Genomic DNA, 15,681 nt, shown 5'->3' with positions numbered 1-15,681 from the left:
CCTACACGAACTAGATTCATGCACAAGATGTTCAAAACTTCCTCAAACCGTGACTTCGTCAAAAATACCAAGCCAAAGAATAAGAGAAATGTCAACTACCATAATATGTCAATGATTGAAAACCAGTACCACCCGTTTGTGGGGCCATCCCATGTGTGTCTTTCATTTCATGATACAAGATATGGGTCTTCATTTCTAACGTTTTTTCTTGCCCTTTCTAATGGAATTTTTTATTTAACTATTTTTTAAAATTTGGATAGGAAAATTCAAACTCTAAGGGGACGTTTGGTTGGAGAATTCAAACCATGATTTAAATTATGGTTCATGATTCGCTACAGTATTTTCTCTCATAAAAAATACATGTAAATCGAAAATAATTCTAATCACATGATTCTAATCCATGAACCAAACATCTCCTAAACCTCAATGTGGTAAGTGAGCGCGAAATTATGTTACACTATACTTGCAATCATTTTCCTCGATAGAATATAGGTTACTAGCATTATTGACAATTTATCATCGCACAAAGTTATAAATAAAACTGTGGTCTATTACACCAATTATCATACTACTAAAATTTTCTATTTTGCTTTTTTTTATATATAAAAAACATATATTTATTTTGCCAGAATATCATACTTCTATGATGTCACTAACAAGAAAAAACCATTTCATGTTAGGGGATTTTTGTTTTGTCTCTTGCGAAAAAAGGACAAAACGTGTACTCATTTAATTATTTATTATTAATTATTTTTTTGTGGACAGGCAAGAGAGAAAATAATTAGAAAGATAAACAGGACAATAGAGATGTACAGGCAAGAGGGGTCATTGGAAGTGAGTAATGGGGTACTTGCAAGACTGTTAGAGGAAGAAAGCTTACCTGACGAAGCTGTAGCAGATTTCATTATCAATCTTTTATTTGCTGGCAACGAAACCACTGCTAAAACTATGCTTTTTGCTGTTTATTTTCTCACTCAATGTCCCAGAGCTCTCAAGCAACTCTTGGTACGTACTTCTCCATATAGATCCTAGCTCTCTTAATTAACTACTTAATTATAAGTTTACCCTTAATTAACTGCATAATATATATATATATAACTCACATACAATCATACATACATATATGAATGTAAATGCTTGTTATTTTCTTAATCATTTTTCTGTTATATATCCGTTACTAATTAATAATGACTACCACATTTGTTTATCATGTATCAACATCTAATTTACTAGAGAGAAAGCAAGACAAGAAAAAGTAGACCGAGGATTTAAGTTCAATATATATAGCCAATTGTGGGGATCATTCATCATCAAATTTTTTTGGAACGTTTTTTTATCTCATTAAAATGAAATTTTGTTATAAGAAATCTCATAAATAAGAAGTTAGAAATATAGAGAATGGTAATTGAGATGAATTATCAGTCTGTTTTTTATCTCATTTTTTTGTTGGATCTTTAAATCCTTATTCCACATTCTAGGAATCATTACACTAAATTATTAAGAAAATATGTTAGAATAAATACCTGTTTCCATTGGTTCAGCCTTAATCTCCAATAGAAATCTTTAAGACAATGAGCACATCGAGTTATTGTGTCAAATCACTAGAGTCTTGAATGAGTGTTCTCTCTCTAGATGGAGAAGAGGGAAAACGGCTGAATGATTTGACTTATTGTGCACCATAACCTAAGTTTCTTTATATATTGTCTCATTAAGCTCTCATTAAACCTAATTGGGTCAATATTAGGTATCCACCCATTTAGTCCATACCCTGTTAGGAGACTATTTGAGCTCTCAACAATTAGACCACTTAAATAGCCTAATTAATTAAATAACGTTAATATAATTGTTATAAATATATGGCTCATAATTATTATTTAGAAATATAATTTTCTAACATTTTTATCTCATTAAAATGAAATTTTGTTATAAGAAATATCAAAAATAAGAAGTTAGAAATATAGAGAATGGTAATTGAGATGAATTATCAGTCTGTTTTCATTATCGAAGTAATAGAATATATACAGCCTATGAACAAGAGTCAATCGCGTAAACTAATGAGAAAGGAATGCGCATTCTAATGAGAATATAATACATTAATGACAAATGAATGTAAATAAGGAAAGATTAACAAGTGATATGGAAATAATCATGTCTGGATAAGAAATATCTTGAAGTTGTCCGTTGTCTCTCTAATTTTACCATGAAAAAGTTTGCAAATTCCTTTTTCCTGTTCATAAATATGGCAACTGATGAACAGGAAGAGCAAGACGGTTTCAGAAGTATGTCTGGCGGAGATCAAAACAAGCTTACATGGCAGGACTACAAAGCAATGCCATTTACTCAATGTGTGAGTCATCATTGCCAATCAGATTGTTTGATTTACGTTTAGTAGACAAATGCTATCTGGTGGCCAAAAAAATAAATAAATAAACCTCAATTGGAAAGCATTTATTGGGTTATTATTCTATGATATCTATTTTACAGAATATGCCTTTTTTTTTTTTGGTGCTGGAAACAGCCTGTAAGTTTGAAACGTGAGCTATTGCAACTCGCGTTCAAGTTTTCCCTTCAATTCGAGATTATAAACTCAAACTCAAGTTAATGAACTGTATTTTTTCTATTATTAAAAATATCATAACTTTTTCGTTTTAATTATGATTAAGATGATTTTTTTCTATGCATTCACAACGAAAAGACGAATAAAATCCCACCCATGTACCCTATTAAAAATTTTCATCATCATTAAGTTTTTATTAAAATACTATTTAAATAAAAATTTAAGTTTTGACCCACCAAAACACAAATTCAAATAGATTCTCAATTTAAATCATAACTCAAATGTGCACATCCAAACACAAACTCAAGTTATAACTTAAACTCAAGTTATAGCTCAAACTTAACTCAAGATCACCACTCAAATCACCCTAACTCAAAAATGCAAAAGAACAACCCGATAACTCAAATAATGGTTAAACAACTGATCAGCCTATTTAGCGTTAGTTAGTTTTAGTGTCGCATTTTTTTCATTATTATTATTAAATGCAACTTGGTATAGCTACTTGAAGAAATTCAAAGTTATAACTTTTTTTTTTTTATTTTTGGAAAGGTATAACTTTTCTTTTGGGTAATAATAAAAATCTCCCATATGTCTTATGAAAATGTTGCTTTCATCACCTTATATTTTTAGCAATGCTACACTCATTTCTTAATTCATACCTTAAACAAATCATGTTAAAGAGGAAGTTTCTAACACGATTTTTGAAATGTAAGGGGACATAATTTATAGGTACATTAATAATTTTTGAAATATAAAGTGAAATTTTTGTTATTATCACGTTTTCTTTTCACGTGATCAATTTCCAATATTGGTCGCCACGTTTTGACTAACATTGGATATTATTTGTGCATTAACTTTTTTTCCTTTCTCAGAAAAAAAAAAAAAACTTTTTTTTTTTCTTTCTTTGTAACTATATTCATCTTATGTCGTGCAGGTTATTGATGAAACACTTAGACTTGGGGGAATTGCAATTTGGTTGATGAGAGAGGCAAAAGAAGACGTTAAGTACCAAGGTATGGAGTCCTACGACACCTTAATTGATAAAGATAAATGGTTATTTTCGAGTTATATATAGGGTGGAAAATTTTCACCAGTTGTGAAAAATTTCTACGTAAACTATTTGCTCGTCGTTTCACGTAAAATTATATGCAACTTTTCACAGAAACTGTGAGGCTAAATAGATATGAACTTTGTAAATATAAATCTATATAAAATATATAAAATTTGTAAATATAAATCTATATAAAATTTGAGAACACGGGTAGGTTCTTATTAATTTTGTACTAACATAGAATAGCCCTAACAAAGCCTCTTAACTGTAAGCACAAAAAAAAAAAAAAAAAAAAAAAAAAAAAAAAAAAAAAAAAAACATTTTTTTTTTGTTTATAAGTAAAGATAGAAGTATTTTCTCGTATGAATAACTAGCAATGTAAATATCATGAACGTTTATCGAATTTATAAGATTATTTCTTTTTTCGTGGCTGGGACAGATTACATTATTCCCAAAGGATGCTTCGTAGTTCCATTTCTATCGGCAGTACATTTGGAGGAAAATGTGTACAATGGAGCTCTAAATTTTAATCCATGGAGATGGATGGACCCTGAAAATCAGGTTGGCTTGCTTAAGTTTATATGATTAATTATGTGAATTTACTAACTTAAGCTTTCAAATTATTCACACAAATAGTAGCTCTAGATTTGGAATTTCGACCACGGAAATAATACATAACGTATAATTCAACACGTATCAGAAGTTTTTTTTTTTTTTTTTAAAATTTACATGTTACATGTCTATATATCATTTTGCCTGAATTAATTTATGGCTCTGTTCATTTCACCAATTCGAATTTTGCTATGATAAAAAGCTCTTAAAAATAATCACATCTAACTTTTTAGTACAGTCTAAAGGTCTAGCATAAAGTCACAACTCAACTCAAATTAAAAATTCGAATTAGCGAACTAAATGAAGCTTATATCCGTGTTGAACTTTTACTCAGGAAAAAAGGAATTGGAGAAATAGTCCGTTTTTTGCTCCATTTGGAGGAGGGGTTAGATTCTGTCCCGGAGCTGAGTTAGCTCGCCTCCAAATTGCTCTTTTTCTCCATTACTTTGTTACGACATATGGGTAATTATATTTCCATTACTCTATCCACGTAATAGAAAATTGATTCATTAATTTCATGTAGTTTTACTTGAAAAAAAAAAAAACAAAAAAACAATTCGCATGTTTTTTTTTTTTTTTTTTGGAATAACATGCATTTACCTACTTAATAATCAAGTTTGCATGTTTTTTTTTTTTTTTTTTTGGAATAACATGCATTTACCTACTTAATAATCAAGTACTTTCTGTATTGATCTAATAACTTTTTATGACACAGATGGACCCAAATAAAAGAAGATAGAATGTCCTTTTTTCCCTCTGCTAGATTGGTGAATGGTTTCCAAATCAGCTTAACAAGACGGCATATGCAGGCATGACAAGCTGAAGAACTCAAAGCATTAAATGGTTTTCTTGGTTCTAACTTTTATTTTTCTATATATTTTGTAATTTATGTTGTATACTCTTGTTTTCCTTCTTCCAATGATGTATAAATGCTTTTTTTTATACATAAAAAGTTCATAGTGATGTAAAACGTTTTAACTCCAATTCCCCCACACCGTTTTTTTTTTTTTTTGAGTTTACAAATGCCCCAAATTTCCGAACCACTTAAATCTTTATTTTTTTTATTTTTCTATTATTTTTGTTTCAGTTTATTATTCTGCTGTGTGGGTGTAGGAGTGTGCTTAAAATTGTTTTCATATTTTGTTTTTTTTTTAATGGAATTTTCATATTTTTGTTAAGAAAATGAGAAAACATCTTTTTTTTTCCCTTTCTTTTTTCTTTTAACTTTAGTAATCTGGTTTTATTTGGTTCTATTCGACTACAATTTCTTGGAAGTTAATTATTCAATCATACTTTCAAAGATTAGAAACCTATCAAGTACTCCTAAAATTACACTGCCAAATATATTACTAGCTTGTTAACAGGAGCAAAGCTTCGCTGTGTAAATTGTTCTAATACATATACATATATATATATATATATTTACTGGTGAGATTGCTAATTGGTTGCACTTACTTCTTCTTTAGCAATCAAAGTATAACTTTTAGCATACTCCAAATCTTAGTACTAGACGAATAAGTTATATATCAAGATGATATAATGAAGGATACAAACTACAACACACAAACATATATTCTTTATTATAAGGATTATATATGCAAATATTTTGCCCAACGATCATGTATATAATAGTATATAATATTAGTTAATTTCGCTATATATGGAACGGCTGACAGCGTGTATAGCTTTGTTTATGTGCAAGTTTTGTATATAGGTATATGTATATCTTTATATGTTATCGAAACTTCAGCTCAGCAGTGACTCTAGTTAAAGCATGAATCAGCAACATGCATGGTGAAAAATTAGAATGACTAAACTATCTAGAGCTAATAAGACAGAAAAGATGTTGTTGCAAACTTAGCCTAATTACAGTTATATTTTTAGGCGCTCTTATAAATGTTGAGGTCTAGAAGTCCAATCATTCTCACCTCTAAGTTCAATAAAATACAAAAAAAAAAAAAAAAAAAAAAAAAAAAAACAATTCACATGTTTTTTTTTTTTTTTTTGGAATAACATGCATTTACCTACTTAATAATCAAGTACTTTCTGTATTGATTTAATAACTTTTTATGACACAGATGGACCCAAATAAAAGAAGATAGAATGTCCTTTTTTCCCTCTGCTAGATTGGTGAATGGTTTCCAAATCAGCTTAACAAGACGGCATATGCAGGCATGACAAGCTGAAGAACTCAAAGCATTAAATGGTTTTCTTGGTTCTAACTTTTATTTTTCTATATATTTTGTAATTTATGTTGTATACTCTTGTTTTCCTTCTTCCAATGATGTATAAATGCTTTTTTTTATACATAAAAAGTTCATAGTGATGTAAAACGTTTTAACTCCAATTCCCCCACACCGTTTTTTTTTTTTTTTTTGAGTTTACAAATGCCCCAAATTATAATTCATGTTGTTCAAATTTTCAGTTGGAGTCTCTATTGCCACTATCAGCCTTCTAATTAGGGGTTCACGGATCGGATTATATGGATTATGGGTCAATCTATAATTTAATCCGTCATTAATTGAAAAAATCTCAATTCGTTACCCGTCTGTGAACTTCTCAAGCTATCCGAACACAGCAGATTTTCTACAAATTGGATTACATGGATTCACATATTGAGCCTATATTTTGGGACTTTAAAGTTAGAGAAAAGTACATAGTTTATCTGGTATTTAACACAATCTTAACATTTTTGTTATTCCAAATATAAGTTTGTGCCACTTAAGATTATTTTTTTATTGATTTGATAAAAGGCATGTTTTTATATGCCATTTCCATGACATAAAGTTTAGTTAGTTATCCAGGGTTTAAAAAATATGAGTACGTAGCTATTAGATTATAATTTGTGTTATTTAATGGCTTACAATTTTTATTAGTACGAATAGTAGTTATTCTAATAGAGTAGTACATAAAATTTATTTTTATTTATAAAATTATTTATTTTTTATTCATAAAATTAAAGTCTACGTCATAAAAACTTCAATTAGAACTTAATATGTGAATTGCACATATCTTAACTAGTACTTAAAAAAAAGGACATTCAATGTAATTCTAAATTTGTGATAATTACACTACATTATAAAATTCATACCTTGATTTGAAATTTAATAAAATTTTTAAAATATTATAAATATAACAAAAATAACCTAATCAATATCATAATAATACCCCATTTTGTACTATATAATGATATAATTCTAATAACATTAAAATTTTACTATTTTTATAATATTTTTAAAATTTACCATATTTAGACAGTGCTATTGAAATTTTTCTAAATGCGTAAAGTGCCGATTCTATTTTGTCCGTATTACATGCTGGAACGACCTCAAAGTCCAAGCCCGTAAAATTTAGTTGGGTCGGAATAAGAAATGGGCTGAAACCGACCTTCCTTATCTAAGTGGCCCACAAAACTGAACTGTTCGTTAGGACTCGTTAATGTCTGTGGCCGATAGGGAAGAGTTAGGGCAATAAAAACCACTCTTCTAAAACGATCCTCTGTTCCTGCTCCCCATAGTTTCCAACCTTTTCTGAGAATTTATCCATCAGCGATTTCATCTTAACGCAGTCGATTTCAAGTAATTTAAAAATCTCAACACTAGTATAGTAATGTCCGGCAGGGAGGTTCGCGAGTACACCAATCTCAGCGACCCCAAAGGTTTTTTTTTTTTTTTTTTTTCTTTGTCTCTTTTTTTTTTCTGGGTATTTTTGGGTTAATTTTGTTATGCTGATTATATGTTTGATCTTTTTTTTTTTTTTTTTGGGAATTGGAAAAAACAATGGCAGATAAAAAATGGGGGAAAGGAAAAGATAAGATAGATGATGAAGATATCACCTTTCAACGCATGGTTGCCAAGGTTAGCGCATTTTGCCTCATCCTTTTGCAATTTATCTTTATGTCCTTTTTTTAACCCTCAATTTTCTCAGTTGAATGGTTGGGAGATTAATTTGATTTGTTCGAGGTATTAACTGCCATTGAACATTTGATTTTATTTTTTCTTCTTTATGAGTTGTTTCTCTTCGTTCCTTAGTGATAATCCAATTGTTTTGTACTTTGAGCCTTAACTTTTTTGTTGAAGTCTTTGGTTTCCATATATGTGAAAATATTCTTTGGTTGCCATTGGAAATTTGTTTTGTTTTGTTTTTTTTCCTAGTCCACCTTTGTGCGGATTTTCTCTTTCGTAAAATCTTGATACTGAAGAAAAAGTAAATTGACTAGATTGGACAAGTAAATTCCGGATTGTAGGTTTAGAATTTGGATTTCAGTTCCAAATGGGTTGAATTGTTTGACCTACCAAACGTTAATTTTGGACATAGGCCTCATTCAGATTGTGAATCTTTGGTTCAAGTTGTTGAACTAGACACGGGCTTAGTGTATTCTTTTAGATGGTAGTTTCAATTAATAGTTTGTTTTTATTCCAAAAGGAGTGCTAGGGTCGGGTGGGTCAACCATTGAAACACTTTCTTTTTCAGACGCTAAACTCCGTGATGTGCTCTTTTTCAGACGCTTAGTGTATTCTTTTAGATGGTAGTTTCAATTGATAGCTTGTTTTTATTCCAAAAGGAGGAGTGCTAGGGTCAGGTGGGTCAGCCATTGAAACACTTTCTTTTTCAGACGCTAAACTCCGTGATGTGCTCGTTATATAGTTACTTTGACTAATAGTTAGATAACTGATTTTAAAAGAAAAACGGTTTCTCCTCTTGCGTTAATTACACATCTTGCCTCGCTTAACATATAGCATTGAAAAACTGATTTCAGTTGAGGAGACTTCTTCCTGCAAAGTGATTTATCCCTTTTAAGAAATTGGCTTTACTCCTCTTGCTGATTAATAATGGTCTTCATGTAAAGGCCGATAAACAATGGTCTTCATGTAAATTCCCAACGTCTGAGAGAGTGCTCAAGTGACTGACCCTAGTACTCTTCCAAAAGTAAATTTATTGGCTGTAGATGCAGTTCTGTAGTGGATCGTTATTGTATAGTTCAAGTTTTTTCTTTAGAAAACCATTAATCTGTAAAAATAAAAAAAAAGCGGAGGAAAAAAAAACGTTTTCTTGATTTTTGGGGTTTTGTCACAAACAATTTAGTGATCGAGAATGACATAAAGAATTACTCCAAAAAAAAAAAAAAAAGGAGGGACACCAAGAGTGTGCAGCATTTGCAATTGCTAAGTGAAGAATATGCTTTTTCCTCTTTGGTTTTGAGAGTTAATTGAGCACATATTGATGATTTTGATCTGTAATTACACTAGCCTTTTCCTTGCACTCTCTAAAGCGCTCGGTGAATGGTAGATTAAGATGATATGAATGTTGTCTTTTGTGTGGTGATGGCATTCTTTAGCATTTAGTTTGGTCTACATAACATATTTGATCTAAAATTTCGATTGGAGTTTCTGATAACTTGCCCCGGCAGGGATCTTGGCCTCTTTTACTGGGCGGTTGATGCAAGCAGATGCAAGAGGTTGCTGGAGAAAGGGGAGGCTACCTTCATGGACGAGGCGGTATCCCCCTTCTTTTCTTTTTTTTGTTCTTTGTTTGTCATTGTGGGTGGCTCATCTAGATGTGAAAGTCGAGTTTTCATTTGGACCGTTAATTTATTTAACTCTATTGTAAGTTTGATTATGCAGCCTTGGACAGTGATGACCTACTCTATCTCAAGGAGCAGATGGAAGCTGAGGAGGATGCAGAACGCCTGCTTCGCCGTACTGAGAAGCGAGCATTTGCTGCATTTAAGATATCCTTCCACTGAAGTAAATAATCTCTAAATATGAATAAAACTGTCTGACTTGAAGTGTACAAGTTACGCATAAGTTTATGGCTATTAACATTGTGTTGATATTGCTTCTGTATGAACTTGATAACCTGTTGAGGTACTGTGCCATGAATCTTCTTAATAGGATATGGCGTACCTCATCGTTTAATAAGATCTGTCATTTTATGCTATGCAACCTGACGCTTCAAAGTCAGGGTTTCGAACCCTAAAAATATTCTAATAATGGAAACATGAAAGGCGGCTTCGAATTTAATCCTTCTAGAGATCACTGTTGTATCCATAATGCATAATCCATACAATCTTTTCTCCTATATTTGCTCCTTTCTCCTTTCCACCCTGTAATAATTTTTCTTCACATCATCCCTCCTCTATCCAAAGAGCAGTTTAGACCAAATCGTTTTACAGTCTGTTTAATTTTATTTAAAGACCCTTATTCATCTATTGTAAGCGTTCCCTTCTTCCGTCCCTTGTGGATGGTCAGTTTGATGATTTTCTCCTGGAAGTTGCTTTATAAGGTAGGATACAAATAATTGACATAGGGTTTGAGCGTCTTTTTGAGCCAATTCCCCAGTTTACTAATACATTGAAGACTGTGCTTCTTAGTTCTGACATGGAATGTGCAAGAAAACTAGTCAAGTTATGAAATATGTTTCCGACTTCTAGACATCTTCATGAGAACTCTTTGTGCCCGTATGATGTTAAGATGTTACCTCTTTATATAAAATTTCCTTAACCACTGGGCACAAAGCTGCAAGTTTAGCGGATTCTTCACCTGCATCGGTTCCCTTGCCACTTCGTGTTGAACCCAAGCCAAAGAGCGGAATCAGGTATTTATATTTCTTTAAAGCTTATGCACATACTTGGAATTTCCCTTGATACGATTATTCAGCAAACGTTCACACTTGAAATTTATCTTTATGTTATTGGTTTATGATTTAGTAAACATAATTTATTTTTAAATGCAGACAGCAAGATCTACTAAAAAAGGTAGTGGAAATTAAACCCAAACGTCCGAGAGTCTCAAGCCTGTCGGATGGGAATCGGTCTGCTTCAAGTCACAGTGCTTCCACAGATCTCAAGTCAGAGACAAAAAATAAGGAAAATGAACAACCGTTGGCAAAATCAGACAACACAGAAGGCCAAATTAAAGTGGAAAACCCTGTTAAAAGCGTACTAGGCTTAGCATATGCAAGTTCTGACGATGAAGACTGAATGGCAATCAGGCAAAGTTTCATATATATATATTTTTTCCTTATTTATAGGTTGGTATTGTATGCCTCGTTTCTCAATATTCTCAGTCACCCAAAGTCTAGTTTTGGATGAAGTACAGTCAATAGCGGGAAAAGAAATCAATATTCGTTACAACTAGAGTGGGAGAAGGCATATTGTGCACACTTTGGTGGTTGTTGAGTGTTATTTTTTCTTTTTTTTCAATGTTTGTCTTACAAAACATCTTGCTGATCTTGTTAATGACCTTTACAGCTTTGGCTTGGACGACTCAGAAATATTATTGCTGATTCGTTGTAGTGAGTTTTTTCAGCCCATGAGCTCTTATTCCCAATGTTCCTCCAAGTGACATTAGAGTTTTAGGTAAATATGTATTGCTTACCCACATTTGACATGAATTCCAGTATGTATTTATACGCTGAGAATGCATGGAGATACTTCTCATCTATTATCAAAGGTTTCTTGCTCTGACATTTAGGTTGTTCGAGGCTTGGTCTACACAACTTTTAAATTATTATTCCATCCGTGCGTTATTAGGCTTCTGCAATCTGGTAAATGCCCGGAATACCCTTCTCATCAAATAAATAGAAATTAATAATTTTTAAAGAAATTTTGTAAGAATATTTTGAAAATTTATCATCTCCTTCTTTGGCTTAATATTTTTAGTCTTTTAGAATATTTTCAGAACTTTTTCTAAATTTATTAGTTTTTGGTAAATTAATGTATAGGGTATTTTTTGCTTGCATGTCTTAAAAATTGGTCTATAAAAAATATATTTTTTAAAAGTTTGAGGTACCAATTTAGTATTATTAAAAACAAATGGTGCTCAACGCATAATTCGATTATAAGAAAAGATATCAAAATTATATTTTTTCCGAATTAGGATCTGTGGACTCTACAAAAAGAGGGCATTTGGTACTTACTAATTAGTATGAATTATATCCTTCGGAAAATAATAGGTGCAACATGATTATAAGAAAATCTATATTATAACATTCGGTTGCATATACGAGAGTCGGATTCTCAGGATTAATATATTACAATGTTTTATTGTTTTAATTGTGCATGACAATGTTGTATGATTACCATCATTGGAACATTTGAGGGTCTATTTGGTTTGTGATTTTGATTCGTTTGTGATTTTGATTCATTGACATTCTGATTCATTGACGGGAATTTTGTGAGTGGAGAAATTTTTAAATTCAAATTCTTTGTGAGATGAAAAACATTATAACAGATTTAGAATCATTAGTTCAAGTATAGAAACTAAACATGACCTTAATGATTGTAGGAACTCAATAGCTCCATCATCTATTTATATTTAATTAGACTAATTTGAACCCTCAAGTGGGATTTAAATTAATAATGAATTAAATAATAAATAAGCATACTTGATCACGTGAGTTTCCTGAGCGTGATGAGCAACGAAGCGAGCTCAATAACGTCACGTGACACGAAGGGTGGTTTGGATCTTTAAATGGGCTTGGTAGAAAATTGGGTATCAACATCAGGGGAAAAAAAATAGAGATCAAATTGTCAAATTTTAGAAGTTTGAATGTTAATAAAACAAAAAAGAAAAAAAAAAACCTTAAAACAAAGGTCTAGTGCTTGGACTCAACCTCAAATGATAAATAATGAGCACTTTACAGAAATATCATAAATTTTATGGGCTTGTTGCTTTGGAGTTTAACTTGAAGCGGCTACACATTAACTCTTAATGATAGAATTAGCAATCACACTTTGCCAACAACCTTTCTTGTCATGACTCATTCGCCTAGTGTGAACATAGATTTTGATGTTGACTCCCAAAATTCATGCATGACTCATAGTCAAAGTCTATGTATCCCGCGAAAGACAACTCTTTCACTAACTAAACCATCTTATAGTTTCTTGTTTTTCTCATACACTTAAGGATACACTACACGACAACTCAATAATCGAATCTTGAGTTCAACTGACAACGACTGACCACTCCTACTGAATATCAGATATTCGGGCATGTAATGAATAAGAACATATTCTTTTCTTTCATTTGAAACATCTTGGTTTTGATCAAATCCATAAGACTTAATAGTCTCATCAAACTTAATGTTCCATGATCTAGAAGTTTGTTTCAATCCATAAATGGATCTCTATAACTTGCAGACTTTCTGCTCTTGGTCTTTCTCTATGTAACCCTCTGGCTGATCGATTTAGATAGTTTTCTCAAGATAGCTATTCAGAAACGCTATCTTGACATCCATCTGTCATATCTCATATTCAAAATATGTTGTTATGGCTAAGAGTATGCGGATGGACTTAAGTATGGCCACCGGTGAGAGAGTTTTCTCATAGTTAACTTCCTCTTTCTGGGTGTAACCTTTAACCACTAGCCTTACTTTATAAGTCTCTACTTTTCCATTCGCTCATCTTCTTCTCTTGAAGATCCACTTGCATCCAATGGGTTTTACCCCTTCAGGTAGATCTACAAGTTGCCAGACTGAGTTGGAGTACATGGACACTATCTCGAGTTTCATAGCTGCTTGCCACTTTTCCTTATCAAAATTATCCAACGTAGCCTTAAAGATCAACGGATCCTCCTTACCGTCATCAGCAGTGACGATCTGTGCTTCATCAGTATACTGGTCAGGTAACTTGCTTACCCTCCCACTACGACGAGGTGCCACAAGAGTTTGATTACGAATCATAGTCTTATCTCTTAGCGTTCTAACAACTCTTGTCAGTTGTGGTCCAATCTTATTAGAAAGTAACTTTTCCAGAACTACTTTGCTTCTAGGCTTGATAACTATCATATAGTCATGCTCCAGAAATGTGGCGTTTGTCGATACAAATACCTTTTGATTCTTGTGACTATATAAAATAATCATTCTCTTGTTCCCATTGCATATCCCACAAATATGCATATTTCTGATATTGGTTCCAACTCCCAGTTTATTGTTTCATCACATGAGCCTGACACCCCCTATATGCAAATATGCTTCAAAACTGACTTTCGACCATTCCACAACTCTAGGGGTGTCTTTGGTACGGACTTAGATGGTACTAGATTTAGAATATACACGGTGGTTCTTAGGGTATAAACCCAGAATGAAGTAGAAAGTGAAGAATAACTCAACATTGATCTTATCATGTCGAGCAAAGTCTAATTTCTCTTTTCGGCTATGGAAGGCCCCGTGGTCATTTTGCTTCCCAGACAAGATTCATATGCTGGAAGCTTACTAACTTTTAGTTCTTGTAAAGGACCATCTTTTACCAGCCTTTAAATCTTGTTTAGGCTAATATGACAAAGTCTAAGATGCTACATATATGTGTTATTTATCGTGAGAGATCATTTGCTTCTTATTCCTAGGTTCGGCAACTTTTGAACATTTCAACATTATGCAATGAGTCAGGCATCGGTTTAAATAGTGTAAACCTTTTTCCAAATATCCAAAACAAATATCGGAACCATTCCGAAAGATGTGTATTAGATTATTATTAAAGGCAATTGCTCAAATAATTTAGAATTTGAAATCAAATTTCCCTTTACACCTGGAGGGAAATAAGCATTGTTCACAACAAGGTATTTTCAAATTGAAGTCTAACTTCTCCCACTGCCTTTGTCGATACCCTCGCATTATTCCCACCATCGTGTAGTCCTTGACGGCAAGTTATTTGTAGAAATTCATATTATGTCTGCGTCCTTGTTCCATATAATCTCATTATGCGAAATACACCCATTCAATATCTCACCATATTAACAGTGCGGATAACACCGTTCCATTCTAAATGGGAATGACATGCATTAATAATATTTTAATTAAAGATTTTAAACTTTAATTAAATTCATTATGAACAATATTTTTTATTATTATCCTTAACCATTATCCTATCGTATATAACACTTATATACAATGTTTAAGGTCACATAAATAATCATGGAATTTCCATTGATATTCATAAAATATTCACAAATATATACACATAAAAATGATGAATAAACTTTTTTATTAAATAAATAATAAATATCATATTACATATTATGCTTCTAGGACACCATTCCCAACATCCCGGGCCTGCCCTGGGCTGTCTCGGGGGTGCCCCGGGGCTGTCTCGGAGCCCGAGGCTACCCCGGGGCTGTCCCAGGGGTGTCCCGGGGGTGCCCTGGGGCTGTCCCGGCGCTGTCCCGGGGGTGCCCGGGGCTTTCCCGGGTCTGTCCCGGGGTTGCCCCGGGCACGTCCCGGGGTTGCCCCGGGGCTGTCCCAGGGCTGTCACGGGGCAGTCTCGGGGCTCTCCCCGGGCTATCCCGGGGCTACCCTAGGGATGATCCCAGGGGGATGCCCCGGGGCTATCCCGAGGGTGCCCCGGGGCTGTCCCGGGGGTGCCCCAGGGCTGTCCCGGGGGTGCCCCATGGTTGTCCCAGGGGTGGCCCAAGGCTGTCGCGAGCCTTCCCCGGGGCAGTCCCGGGGCTCTCCCCGGGCTGTC

At 33.1% G+C, this 15,681-nt stretch overlaps 2 protein-coding genes across 4 annotated transcripts in view; both read left to right on the top strand.

Moving 5' to 3' along the window:
• Positions 1 to 5,207, top strand: part of LOC21389644 (abietadienol/abietadienal oxidase) — a 6,455-nt gene extending 1,248 nt beyond the window's left edge. Inside the window, exons 4-9 of the mRNA XM_010088483.2 lie at positions 766 to 1,005; positions 2,258 to 2,347; positions 3,492 to 3,570; positions 4,048 to 4,169; positions 4,555 to 4,682; positions 4,936 to 5,207. Coding sequence (XP_010086785.2) covers positions 766 to 1,005; positions 2,258 to 2,347; positions 3,492 to 3,570; positions 4,048 to 4,169; positions 4,555 to 4,682; positions 4,936 to 5,035 — 759 coding nt within the window. The 3' untranslated portion in view covers positions 5,036 to 5,207. The remainder of the gene's footprint in view (positions 1 to 765; positions 1,006 to 2,257; positions 2,348 to 3,491; positions 3,571 to 4,047; positions 4,170 to 4,554; positions 4,683 to 4,935) is intronic.
• A 2,465-nt stretch (positions 5,208 to 7,672) lies between these two features.
• On the top strand, positions 7,673 to 11,551 carry LOC21389643. Of its 3 annotated transcripts, none has more exons than XR_002903464.1 (7): positions 7,673 to 7,878; positions 8,007 to 8,077; positions 9,670 to 9,718; positions 9,845 to 9,951; positions 10,735 to 10,817; positions 10,956 to 11,252; positions 11,473 to 11,551. XR_002903464.1 is itself a non-coding variant. In XM_024174859.1 (7 exons), the coding sequence occupies exons 1-6, from the start codon at positions 7,830 to 7,832 to the stop codon at positions 11,200 to 11,202; spliced, it is 606 nt and encodes a 201-aa protein (XP_024030627.1). In that variant the 5' UTR covers positions 7,673 to 7,829; the 3' UTR covers positions 11,203 to 11,213; positions 11,473 to 11,551. The 3 variants fall into 3 exon arrangements, 2 of the variants coding, with proteins under 2 accessions (XP_024030627.1, XP_010086784.2); XM_024174859.1 differs by having other exon boundaries at positions 10,956 to 11,213; XM_010088482.2 differs by having other exon boundaries at positions 10,956 to 11,551.
• Positions 11,552 to 15,681: the final 4,130 nt, after the last annotated feature.

Source organism: Morus notabilis, unplaced genomic scaffold (assembly GCF_000414095.1).
Source record: "Morus notabilis unplaced genomic scaffold, ASM41409v2 Scaffold905, whole genome shotgun sequence".
Classification (NCBI taxonomy): Eukaryota; Viridiplantae; Streptophyta; class Magnoliopsida; order Rosales; family Moraceae; genus Morus; species Morus notabilis.
Note: the sequence above shows the minus strand (reverse complement) of the source record. Positions and strands in the feature narration are given on the sequence as shown.

Excerpts from the sequence above, each read along its gene's own strand:
- LOC21389643 (XM_024174859.1), top strand. The coding sequence starts at position 7,830 with ATGTCCGGCAGGGAGGTTCGCGAGTACACCAATCTCAGCGACCCCAAA. Across the intron at positions 8,078-9,669 it reads TTCAACGCATGGTTGCCAAG|ATGCAAGAGGTTGCTGGAGA; the intron begins GTTAGCGCATTT and ends TGATGCAAGCAG. Across the intron at positions 9,952-10,734 it reads GAGCATTTGCTGCATTTAAG|AAAGCTGCAAGTTTAGCGGA; the intron begins ATATCCTTCCAC and ends ACCACTGGGCAC.